The 13,538-nt window shown below is 52.0% G+C and overlaps 1 protein-coding gene across 1 annotated transcript in view; it reads right to left on the bottom strand.

Moving 5' to 3' along the window:
• The window catches only part of LOC128269838 (uncharacterized), a 78,589-nt gene that overhangs the window by 18,050 nt on the left and 47,001 nt on the right, over nt 1-13,538 (bottom strand). Inside the window, exons 5-6 of the mRNA XM_053007242.1 lie at nt 5,806-6,300; nt 1,842-2,026 (exon numbers count right to left, since the gene is read on the bottom strand). Coding sequence (XP_052863202.1) covers nt 1,842-2,026; nt 5,806-6,300 — 680 coding nt within the window. The remainder of the gene's footprint in view (nt 1-1,841; nt 2,027-5,805; nt 6,301-13,538) is intronic.

Raw genomic sequence — 13,538 nt, forward strand, 5'->3', positions numbered from 1 at the left:
TAACTCATTTATGCTTGACTCAATCCTGGCCTGGAAGCCACAGCAACAGCAGCCGTGGCGCATCTTGAATCGAGCGATGACCAAAAAAGCGAACGTAACCTCTACCGCGAGACATCGCGAGAGATTTTCTACTGCGTCATTGTTTGCGATTGGTTGGCCGATCACATGATCGTCGAATGCGAAGAATTCCACCACACTGTGGTTGTGTTCTAATAATTATCGTGCAGGCCGTGGCACCAAGTCTCCGGGTCTTGATCGGCAAGGTCGATCAGCATACCGTTGACAGGTCTCGATCCTTCGATCCTCCGAGCCCGCCGAGCCCCAATTACGAGTAAACCGAAAAGTTCAGCAGACATTAGAAAATAAGAGCGAAACACACACACACACAGACACACGCTCGTTTATCGTCGATCCAGTGCCGTGGCCGGAATCGAGCCGGTGAGTGACGCACGGCGCAATCAGCCACTCAACCGAAACAGATGACATCAACGCCCGGGCAGGACACGAACCCGGATCGGAAACCCGGTAATTGCACGTTGAATCACACGGTGCCCATCGATCGATAGCGTTCTATCGATCCGCTTATGCTGATTAGTTTCTCGTGAAAACGGAACAGAACGGAACTGGAATGGAACGGGGAAAAAAAAATACAAATGCCAACTTGCATGGATGGAAATTCCAAGCCATAATCATCGTGCCAGGCGAAGGGGATTTGGGGCTGCAGTTCCGCCTGGCAACCTCCGGGGTTGCTGCATCGCTTTGGTGAACTTTGGTGATAATTGACGCCACGCCAGCGCCGCGCCCCGGTAGGTGTGGAGGTGCGATGATGAATCGTCGCTACGATTATCCCAAATAGCGCACTTGTCTGCCGGTCCAGTCGCCGCTGACCTTTTCACTGCTGAGGGCCCACTTGCAGACTGCAGGTCGGCCAGACCGACGAGCACTTTCGCGGCTCTCGCAGTCCGGCATTAAACCATCATCACTATTCATCGCCCTGCCCTGCGATCGGTCGCGGTTCAAAATGTTGCTTTTTCCTCAAAAAAAAAAAACCGAAGCACACTCTGGAGGAAAACTCCTTTACCGCTCCAACGTTAGCGAGCGAAAGGCGAATTATCAATAGCAGGCGCAGGCGCGCGCGCAAGCCGTTCTGGGCGCAGTTCTGTTCTGGGCGCAGTTCCGTAACCATATAACCCCACCTATTATGGTCCATTCATCATGCGATCATTTTCGCGCGGTTTCGCGCGCCCAGCCATCAATCATGGCCGGGCGGGCGGGCGAAAGAAGTGCAGCCGCCGGTGCACAGGGAAGCGTTCCGAAAGAACGAAAGTGGTCGCGAGCCGGTGAGCCAAGAACGCGCGTGGTGAGAAAGTTGCGCGCGCAGAGATAAATATGTAGCACGGGGATCGCGAGGCACGGGAGTTATTTATCGGTTCAAACAATTGGCCCAAAACCCGTGTGACGTGGGGTCAGCGTGTGAAAGGAGTGATTGAAATGTTGCCCCTTTCGGGGTGAAATATGGTGTAAAATGTGGAGCCGAGCGGCGCAAGATAATTCGATTGTTTTTGGGCCGAAAGTTCGTCGATCTCTAGGACTGGTTTCGTTCCTCAAGCGATGACGATTTGATGGACTCTAGTTACACGATCCTTCCGGTTGATTAGACTTAACGACACGAATGGGACGCCCGCTCAAATATAGATGGCGCCCGACCGTTCCCGATCGCTACTTTCATGAATTATTAATGCGTCCTGCCGGCTGACGTTCGGTAGACGCCGGATAAAGCGAATCAACATTCGTTGCATTCAATCACAAACGATCCCGTTAGCGGCTGTAACGTGACTTACTTTTTGTCGATGTGCACCACCTTCATGTCCATCGAGTGGATCGTGGTGAAGACGTTGGTCGCACCCTGGACGACGCATTCCCGCGTTTCCGGCATCGCAATCGGGGTGCAGGTCGCGATGAAGACCGGCTCGTTGCGACTGCACAGCGGCAGATAGGACAGATAGTGACCCTGTACCAGCACCACCTGCGGAACGGAAAGATAGCGCGTCAGATAGCTGCATTAAGTTGAGGAAATTGTATTAAAGCTCTCGATGCACGGTGTGACAAATTAACACCGCATTCGTTCGCAGCACGCGGATCGCAACGGATTAGCTGTTAATGCGCCCATAGCCGGCGGGGACGCCCGGCTGTCCTTCGGGCAGGCGGCGAGGAACTGATCGCCGTCAGGGAGCTTTGCTTTGGAGTTCCCCTGGCGGTGCTTCGTTGCCAACCCATCAATTAACCCGTGCGGCCTTCGCTCACTTTTTGCTCACCACCGGCACACTGTTACGTCATTCCTGCGAGCATCCTCCGTCCGCCGGCTCCGGTCGGTAATTTTTATAATTGACCCCCCCGGGCCCGGTCCGGTGAGAATAGTTTTTGTGACGTCGCAGGAACGGATTTAGCTGGTCCCCGGCGACCGGCGCGTTACCTTGCACCGCACTCGCAGGTGCTCCGAAGATGCATCGCGCAACGAGCAATCAATCGAAGAGCTTCATCATTCGTTGCCGGGAAGCCAATTACAATGCACTGCGAGCGAGTGATGTCAGTGAGTGGTGTCGCGGGCAGCAGCAGGAACAAGGAAACCGAACACCAAACTGGAGTCGTTTCGCCTGTCGATCGCCGGTGCGCCGCCTCGGTCGGTGTCATTAATTCTAAACTCACCTTGAGCCCACCGGTGTGCTATCGATATCTGACTAATGTACTCGCGAAGTGGCTTAGTAGGAGCCGTTGCAGTCTACGGACGGTTGTGGGTCACTAGCTAATAGCCAGACCTGGGTCTGGGATGTTCTTCCGGCCGGTTCATGTTAAACGTGCCTTCTATTTTACGTGCTTCCATTAGGGCCTAGCACTCCATGTACACATCGATAGGACTATTTTAAATATTGTATTTATCCTAACGCCAATTGCGCCTCCAAGGTTTGTGTTGATGAAATAATGATTAAGTAGACTATGACTGACCGCGCACCAAGCTGCGTTACAGTTATTGATAATGTTATCTCTTTTATGTTTGTTTTTTAATTGGTTTCTCTATAATTTATCAATTTCTTTAACAAAAGTCTTTTTCAAATAATTCTTTTTGTACTAATAATAATATTGCATGACCATTACCATGTCTTGTACTAAAATTAATGTTCAACTGGTTCGAACCGGTAAATTACAACCGATTAAGGATTTTTCATTAGTAATTCGACCATTTTCACGAAATTAAACCTATTCTAATTGCAATTTACTTCAATAATAATCAATAAACGCAGTAATAATAAAATAATTCACAATCGTTATGTTCAAACAACGTTCCCATTGACGTCCGAAGGATTTGCAGGAATCGTTAGTTTCAATCGTGCCGTTGTAACTTCCTGAAGATACGGTTCTGTCCGCTCTTAGGGATAGCATGAAATAAAACAGACAAACAGACCTTGTGCCACACTGTTCGTGATGCTGGCCGGGATTATAAAACCGGGACCGATAACAAGCATCGCAGCACAATGGAAGACGTGTCCTTCAGCGCAGCGCGTTCAGAGCACACCGGAAAACAAATGGTTTCAATTACAAACGTCACAATGCCCGGTGGTCTTTGTCCCGTTTCCTTATCGCCGGCCGGACGGACGTCACTCCCCCCCCCATCCCATTTGCCGCGCCGCGAGCCGAATGGGTTGTGTTGATACATTTTATGACACTTATTACACCACACGGATCCAGGTACACCGGCGGGCTCGTGCGCCTTGACCTCGATCGGTTCGGCAAGGGTTCGGTTCCAGTGTCCCGGGGGGGTGGTGGTACCGGTGTTTGGGTCCCCCGCGGCGAGCGGACATGAACCGAGCATGATTTACGTGCCGTATAAAGCCACGAGGCCCACGGGCCAGTCAGATCGATATGTGATTTGTGGATCACAAACACATGAGCGCGCATCCGTGCGTCAAATGGCGGTCAGCGTGTCGAATCGTGGGGAAAAAGTGCCGTCCGTTCTTTACGGCCTGCGTAAAATGGGCGAGAACGTGAACATGTCACTTTCCCTTCCGGGCAGAACCGGTACGGTCCGGGAAGGAGTTTTATTATTTCGCGCGCCCGAGTCAAAGCTACGTAAAATCGTGCCGTGCCCGACCGTGGCCAACATAAACCCGTGGCTGGGGCTGGCGACAATGCCACGGTGACAACGGTGCGCCCATCAGACCCTCCTGCGCGAGGGTTACCAGTTGAAAGATGATGCTTTTCTCACATTTTAAACCGTTCCGTCTTAATGTAACGATGTGCCGGATGCGGACACCGTTGCACCGCCATCGTGTGTAGGAGGCGAAATAATTGAACGAACTGCGCTCGTCCTCGTTGCCAGCCCCGGCACTCGGGCAGGAAAATTGTGTCCCGTCTCCGTAGGTGCACCGCATTCGAAAGGCTGGTTCGCTTTCTACGAATGTTGCGATGCACTTATCGCAGTTTTAGGTCGTCGTCGTCGTCGTCGTTCTCCGGCAGCGTCTTCGGGTTGGTCAAAGGTTTCGTTAGCCGGGCTGCCTAATAAAGCAGCCACCGCCACTCGCATGCTGATTGTCTGCGATCTCCCTGTCTCTCTCTGTTTGCTTCATTTCCCTTCGCGGAGTGAGACATCAACGGGGCATGTGTGTGCGGGCTGCGTCATTTATATTCCCAATTGTGATCCGGTAGAGGTGAGCGTAAATAGCGGGAAATATAGACATCACCCCAGCACCGTGCAGGAACGGCTCCCCACGTTCTCCCCAACATTAGCCTGCCGATCGCCACCAATATCAGTCAGTGGGACCGTGCGTCAAATCACTGCTCAGGTGGGGGATGTTACATTACTTTGTCTCGCGATGAGCCTTCACTTCGCGGCCGCCGCATATCCTAGGCTCATCAGAAGGTCAGGGCGCGCACCAACGCGCACCTACCGTCTAACGGCGGGTCTTGCACACCCGATCCGGCGGCCGGCCTCCGCAGCACTATGCATACAATGGAGGGATTAGCGGGAGGTGGCCGTTGTGCGATAGTTCGTCAGTTCGCCGGGTATGCTCTCATCCGACGGGCCGCGGAGCATCGGAGTCGCTGAAATGAATTATTGGATCCAATTATCCGATGGAGAGGATGGAAGCCGATGCGACCCGGGCACTACCATAATTGTGGCAATAAGATTACGGTGCGACAGCGCATCGCACAGGAACGTGTAACGGAACCGCGTGTGCAGCAACACTTTGTCGAGCCAATGCCACTGCCCACCCTGCCGGATGTTTCAAATATAAGCTTAATCTCCGGATTCTAAAAATGATTTAAATGATTTCATGATGGCCTATTGTGACATGGTTGCCAAACGCATATGAATGCGAATAAGCATAAAGCCAAGCTAACAGAAAGGTTTCTATTACTGTGTGAAATTAAACAAAAAAGTAATAGACAAATTCTCAATCCCTGTTGCCGTCCTGTTGAAACCAAATGTCATTCCAACTCTTAGCTTCATTTCGCATTAGCCAACTTTTCTCGGTAGCGTACGCCATCGACGATAACGGCGGCTCCTTCTTCATTTCCGAAGAAAACATATGCCGATGATGCCACTAGATTAAAATCCGCACCAAACAGTTCTCTTGCACGACGTGTCGCAGTTTTCCGAGCCCCAAATACGACAATTCTATTGTTTGACACAACCACCGAGGTAGAAATGAGCTTTTCAAATTTCGTATAGTTTCAGTGGAAGACTTTCTTAGGATCGCACTATTAGTGATTAGTGATTGGACGCTCGAAAAATAACCCTAACTTTACCTTCTGATCGCCGAACCGCATCTGTCGCCGGGCGTTCCGGCTGACGTTCATCCGGCAGAGAAAGATTCGCTGCTCGCCATCGAGAAGCGACGAACCCGCCGAAGGGCCACCGCCGCCGATGGTGGCCGACGAGCCGGCGCTCGAGCTCGACGGTGACAGGGAGCCTCCGTGATGATGCAGGTGATGGTGGTGATGGTGAAGCTGATGGTGCTGGGTTTGGTGGTGCTGGTGCAGCGCCTGATGATGGCTGTGATGATGGTGATGATTGCTGTTGCTGGTCGCATTATTGGTGCCGGTGCTGCTGCTGCCGCCGGGGACACCGCCAGCCCCAAGTTGCTGCTGCTGCTGATGATGGTGATGATGGTGGTGGTGCGCGAGCGAGCCACCGCCGGCCGGATGCTGCGAGACGCCCCGACTCAGCTCGCTCTGGATGGCACCGTGATCCTGCTTGTCGATAATGTCATACACGGAATCGCCATGTATGAGCAGATCTTCCTGTTGGGGAAAATAAGGAAACGAAAACTTAAATGAGCAAAATGGAACCACTGGCGTGTTATCGTTATCGTAACCAGCACCGCTGGGATCAACAATAAATCCGTCATCAACCCTTCGGGAGGGCTTTGCTTGCGCGAGATTAAAAATCGATTTAAGGCTCTTCAATTACTCTCGCGGCGGCCCATTTTGTGGGCCGGAAAAGTGTCCTCCCGACGATGCGTCCTGACCGCACGCGTGTGTTCGCACACATCATTGAATATTAATTAGAGAACGCGTAGCACACACACACAGAGCTGGGAGTGGTCAAGTGGCAAAAGAACATTGATTGAAATATTGAATTAAATGTTCTGCATCGTCCGTCCCGGATTCTCACTGCTCCTGGTGCGCCCGTGTAAAACCAATTTCTCACCAACTCACGTGAGCCCGTCAACGCGCCTTTCGAGGGATTGTGTTTTTTGTTTCTCCCGTTTTGTTTTTCCTTCTTACCACCCAAGTTTACCGCAAGCGGGGGCTTCCTCTTCATCCGTGGCGCGATAGTGAGCCGATAATCTTTGGGTGTTGATATTCAATTTCTGCGGCCCTGCGAAACCCCCTGCGTTCTATCGACCGCATCACGGGTACTGGTGGTGGTGACGATCGATCGCTTTCGGCGGGAGCTGATACCGAAACGTGAGATTAATGCCCGGCACCATCAACCTCTGGGGGAAGGGTTCTCGCAGCATTCACCGGTCGTTTCATTTGCATCATCCGGCTTTTCGCTACGTCCCGATTCGATTCTTGCAGTGTCTACAGTGGTTTCTGAGGGCCACCCTTTCGTGGCCCGCGGGCTGGACGCAGCGAAAGTCGGGCCGGGCTGGCGCGACGGGTAGCCATCGGGGTCGTCGGGGTGGTAAAAACTGATGTGCGAATAATAATCATCATAAATATCATTTTAAATAAGTACTGTCCTCCACTTTCTGCGTGCCAGGCCCGCGAGGTGACGATGGGAAGCTGACGTTGGTCGGTGCGCCCGTGAGGCGGACCTCGAAGATCTTTGATCAAACGGCGTTCGGATACGCGTAATCGAGGAAAATCAATTAAATGCGCTGGGCGTGTTACATTGGCTGGTCAGGATGGTCGGCGAAATATTGCAGCTTTACGAAGAAATTTACATTATCCAATTCGAAGGTTTTATGCTTCGAAACAGCACGTTGACATGTTGCCGTTCAAATAAATAGTATTATTTTAACCAGCGCTCGGGCCCTTTTTGCCCACAGTTCAGCAAACTGGCAATAGATCTTGTTCCGTTGCTATAATTGCTTCATTTAAAGACAGACCGTGGAAAGGTGATCGTGAGTGTGATAAAAGAAAACTGGAGCAGCCTGCTCCGATCCGATAGCGCGACGCCTTCCAGCGCTCCGAGGGATGGGATCCGAGGGATAGGTGAGCCCCTATCGTCAATACAGTAATTGGTCTCCGCCTGCTTGGATGGTTTCAGCGCCGCTGACACTAAACGCATGTCGGTCCGTTTTATGGGAAGTCCCGCCGGAATGAGCAATTTACCGAGCGCGAGAGGCGTAATTACCTTGACACATGCAATTTTCACCGGCGACAGACCGGACTTTTTGCGGATTGCATAATTTGGCATCTCATCTGCCTTTATTGTGGTAATGCGCGCGCATTGTTGTAAAAAAAAACGATGCCAGTGTCATCCCCGTTGGGATTCAATGTATACTTTCCCACGCAAGGACGACCGCGTCCGCGTTGACCTGCTTCGGCTGACGACGCGATCTCAAAACGAAATGAAAAGTGAGCCAGTCAGCCCGCCAGCGATCCAGTTGGGCCACGAGAATTTGCATGCGGCACAATTCGAGGTTCACTTTCAATTTCCGCCCGCAATCCGAGCTCCGAGCGGCCAGCCAGCCCCGAAAGTGGGCAACGATAAATTTTATCCACCTCCACGTGGGCACCTCACCACGGCGCGTAGTTAATTGAAATTAATGTTTGTTTATCCTTGAAGGCGATGGGACCCGTGTCCCGGGGACCCCGTTCTGCGAGGCGTCACTCGGGCGTTGGTTATTGAATTACTCAGACCCAAATCGCGGCCAAGGAACCTTCGCCACCCAATCTCCCGGTCCCGTTACGGGCCGGGCCCAGCGGCCAACGTAAACGGGCTGAGTGTTGATAAATGGATCAAAATTTATCAAATCAACTCCAGCCCACAAATGTGAAGGCAGCGTAGGGCGTGCCGTTTGGCTGCTAGAGGTATCAACCAGAAAACCAATATCACGAGGCACACACAAAAGTACGACCGAGCCGAGTGAGTCACGGGGTTGTCCAGCTGGTCGCTATCGCCCGTGCCCGGGCGGGCCCGAGCCCGGCCGCCCAATCAATTACCGAATCAACTCTTTCGCAACCTATGTTTAACACATTTGATTGCCATTAATTTAGGGCGGTGAGTGTAGGTGAGGGCCCGGCCAGAACTAGGCCCCGCCGGTCCGTAGGGCGGACGGATTGGGGAACCAAAAACGGGGTCCCGCAGGGTCCCTGGTCGCCGGTCACTGGTCGATGATTGATCGATTTTTAATGCTGAGCGCCCAGAACTCGAATCAATCAAATTAGATTTCGATCTAGTTTCGCTCGAGGGCAGCGGGCAGGATCTTCGAGCGTCGTCGTGTCTTTCTCGACACGCGCGACCCTTGTAAATGGGGTGTTTTCGCCAGATTACACATATCCAATTACCAAACGAGGCTGACAAATTATTCACAACCACCGTTTAGTATACATGTTTAGTGTTATCATTCCCGGCCAAAGCCACAGAAATAGAGCGCTTGAAGTTTCAATTCCAACAAACTGATCGAGTCAGAGTCGTATAAGTAGAGCCTTTCCCAATCAATCCCTGGGAAGTGCAGGTCCAATCAACCGCCAACTGCCACGGTCCGGGATTCGATTTTCTCACACATTAATTTCGCAACCTTCTTGTCGCCGTCTTCGCCGATGACTCAACATCGTCGCCGTCGGTCGGCTCGGTGGCCAACATGCTGGCAACCTGTCGCTGTTCGATCCGACGACATGGCGCACCTGTACCGGTACATTCGCCCACTAACCGAAAGGTTAGTGAATTATGTTCCCGCTCGCCGAAGTTGGGCCTCCCGTTGCTACCGAGTAACGGTCGGTTGGGCTGGCTGGGCTGGGCTGGGCCGGGGCGGCCTTCGGTCAGACTCCCGACCGACGAATATGATATCATAATTACATTAATTTATCGATGCCCATTTGTTGGCACCCAACCACCTACAGGCAGCTACCCATTTCCCATGCTGCGACTACATAAAACGATCGAATTCGAACGTCTCGTAATTTGAATCCTTCACTGCCGTGCAGTGCATGTAGTGCATGCTCGGGCACCTGACAGCACCGGAGGACCCCCATGGACCCTGAACTAGGGGAAAGGTTCCCGTCGTTGGCAAATGTCGACCAAACGGCATGTGGCACGCTCGTCCGATCGCCGGCTGCGAGGGTGTAGCCCGGTTCCACGCCTGCCTTGGGAGCTTTCAACCTGCGCAGTTAGTTGCAACCGTTGCAGGTGCACGACGATTGCAAAGGCAGCCAGCTTTGAACACCGGCGATAACGATACGAACACCACAAACCACTCTACGGCCCACCGATTACGGACCACGCTGAACATAACCGGAAGTGGTATGTTTTCTGATTGGACATTTGTTTCACAGCTTAACGCTATCAATCGTAGATCGTTTTCTACCGCGCATTCTACAAAAGAATTGGAATGTTTAAAATGGGGCTCGGCGTGGTAGATGAAGAACTCCCGACCTTAACAAAGATGCAAGGCACTTTTTCTGAATTTTAGATTTTATTTTTCACCTTAGTTAATATAGGACAAAAACGGTGTTCATAACCTCTTCTATGTCTGCTGTGGCTATTTTTGGACGTCCCGAACACTTATCGTTTCCTAAGCTCTTACGGTAACGTCCCCATACCCTTACCCAGAAGGCCCCATGTCCCCTGTCATTTACTTGTGCTGCCATCTTCATATTGAGTTCGAAAGTATATCAGCTCACTGTTGTGCTTCGACTTTCTTAGTCCATTTTCTAGACAAAATAATGTTGATGTGTCTAATAAAATTGAGCCTAATTTGCATTCCATCATAATGGCACGTTGCCCTTCGAAACATAACTCTCTTTCTGCGGGTCCATATGCAACCACACTTCAAATAAATAAACTCCAATTTGCCAGCGCTACGCTAAAGTAATCTTAAACCATGATCTTTACCATAACTTGCGCCCGCCACTCGCCCGCCACCGTTGCACGTCGCGCGTCTGCAGCCAGCCGGCACTTTGATGCTGGGCCCCGATGCACATGCACCGGCCTTAAAAACAAGTGCAACCGATCCCGTATCATGCGGCCGGACCGAGGGGACCGTACGCCAGGTACCGAATGTAAATGAAATCACCAAACCGAATGCAGGCGATCATTTGCCGTGAATTTATGGTCCTCCCCGCAGGAGGGCCGTTGTCGGCTGGCGGAATCGGACCGGGCACGTTTATCTAAATGTAATTATTACTATTAGACAGCAAATGCGATTAGCGGCCCGTCGCGGGTGTTGGCGCTGCGTGGCACGGGCTCGCGCCTAATGGCGGGCTCGGTTTGAAGGTTGCCGCCGCTGACATGTGCTCATGAAGCAGTGCTCTTTTCATTCACGTTTCTCGACTTCCCAGTGACGCGATCGGTGATCCTGAGCGCGCGCCCAAACGTCAACTGTCAACAAACTGTCAATTCGTTTGGCGGCCACCATTACTGCGCCGGGGAGCGTCCAGATCCATTAGAACACACACACGCGCAAGCGCACTAGCAGAGTTTTTGTTTTTCTCGGAATCGATCCGGGTTCCTTGAAAGACTCTTTTCTGTCGACTCATTGTAAAATGATGTCGTCAACGGCATCGATTGGCGGCCGATCGTTTGATTGCGCGACGTAGCGATGATTGTTTCAACCAGTCAGCATCGCAAAAGGCAGCATTTGGGAAGGAAAAAGCGTCGATCGGCGATCAATATGGTCGATTGTTTCGAGCGGACTGATCGGTCCGGCGTATCTCCCGTACTGGATGTGTCCTCCCTGGACACTGGCTGCATTCTTTGCCGAGTGACAAGAATTCAGTGCCATTTATTTAGGTCACTGCGGCTAGGCTCTGGGTCGGCGGGCCCCGAGGGTTCCGGTGAAGTTACCGGTTCAACACGAAACGCTTTAAAATACTCGACAGAGCGACAGGAATGTGCACAGATTTTGAAACCATTCTACGGGCAGGCTCTTGGGTCTTAACTTCCAATATTCGCCCTGAAGAATGTAGGAAGCGGTATTTGTGTTCATCGGGAAAACGATCGTAATCATACCGTTTCGGTCGCGTCTTTTGAAGGTAATTAATGCTACATTAAGTCGAATAAAAATCGAAGAAAAATAGGCTCGATGAGAAGTAAATAATCAACGTGTCTCTAAAAGGGACACTAAATACGCCATTACCACAAGCAACAAATGAATTACATAAACAACGCAGAGATGCTTTATAACGCAACAAATGTAAGATAAGAAAGTATTAACCACGGCGGCACGCGGCGCGTTAAAAACCATATCGCCGGCAACATCATCATCATCATCATCGTCATGATAATCGCCATCAACATCATCTTTATCGCCGTGGCTGGCGGCTAAACGGCGCATACTATATTTATAAACCGCGGGCCCATAAAGTAATAGATTTATAGCTTTATTAAAAGTGCCCCGTTCCCTGGCACCCGGTCCGGCCTACCGCTCTGCTCCGGACTCGACTATGGTCTGCCGCCTGCCGATACGCACCGCACCGGCCGGCAGATTCTAATAAATTAATAAAAATATTCCCTCGAGCTTCGGGAGGCTCTTTCGGTTCGTCCTTCCGCGAGGTCCGTTGGGAGGCCGTCGCGAGGGCTTTTATTGTTGCGCGCGGGCTCCAGGCTGGCCGAGCGGAAAATGGTTAATTGTGCACTATTTTTAGTGCACACCGAACCAGAAGCAATCAAAGGCGGATCGATAGTTTATTCCTTTTCGGCTGGAACTGCCGCAGCCGGCTCACAAAGACCGGCGGAGAGCAAGAGAGTGGTTCCCACAGGGGGCAGCCTTCGGGCACTGCACGGCACTCCCGATGATGCCTTCATTAGGCGTCGCGATCGGGGAAAGCGGTCGCGATCGAACTTCTTCCGCCCTTCATTAGGCTTCTCGGGGGCAGGTCAGTCTCGCCGAATGTCAGCGAATGCTTCAGCTATTGCAACAACATCCGACGGCCGGTCGGTCCGTTTGCCATTCCGCGGTCATCAGCGCTAATTCGCCCGTTCCACGTGTAATTTGCCGTGTAGGGCGGACGAACCTCGACGGACCCCAACGACGGCGGGCGCTGTCAGAGAGCTGACCGCTGGGATGGGCCCAGTGGGCCTGTGCGTTGACTTGCGCCGATCCCGACCGCTGATCCCGACCCGGCTGGCCTGCGGTCCGGTTTCGCTGCACTTTTGGCAGCTGCCACGGCCAAGATGCTTCTGCTCGGCCCCTTAGCGCACGGGCTTGGGCCTGGCCTGGGCAAAACAAACATCACGCGGTAATTATAGAGGGAACATGTTTATTTCGCATTAAATCGGGGTCGGGCAGCGAAATATGGCAGCATGTTTTATATGGGCGTCGGGCGTCCACCCGCTGTTTGTACCGCGGGTCCAGGTCGGGTCGGCGGGAAAACCTTCAGGTCAGCCCGCATCCCGCCAGAGCTGGGCCACGCAGGGACCAAACGGAAAGCGAGGCTAAAACACCTTCCGACGCCAGCGAAACAGGGGGAAACAAAACATAAATAAACATAAAGCAAATAATTGCGTTCTGCGCCGGTTGGCAGTGCCACAGCGTGAGAAAATGCGCGGCTTTGATTGAAATCGATAAATTCTAGAAATGGGAAGATATGGGAAATGGGCGCCAGTGATTGAGCAGTGATCCCGTAAGTCGCTCGCGCCACAACACAGCCTGTCGATCGGAGGGAGCCTACCGATTTGGCTACGTCCGGAACACTGGCTTGAAGCCAGTTGATAAGTTAGAAAATAAAAGAATATAAATAATGTTTAAATAGTGAAATTAAGTTAAGCCTTACTTCAAGTTAAATATTGCCCCCTCCTTGACGCCATTGTTTACAATCCGTCTCCGTCGCTACGGCGCACGCATCGCAAGGACCTGCCCATCGTG

This window comes from Anopheles cruzii, chromosome 3 (assembly GCF_943734635.1).
Source record: "Anopheles cruzii chromosome 3, idAnoCruzAS_RS32_06, whole genome shotgun sequence".
NCBI classification, from domain to species: Eukaryota; Metazoa; Arthropoda; class Insecta; order Diptera; family Culicidae; genus Anopheles; species Anopheles cruzii.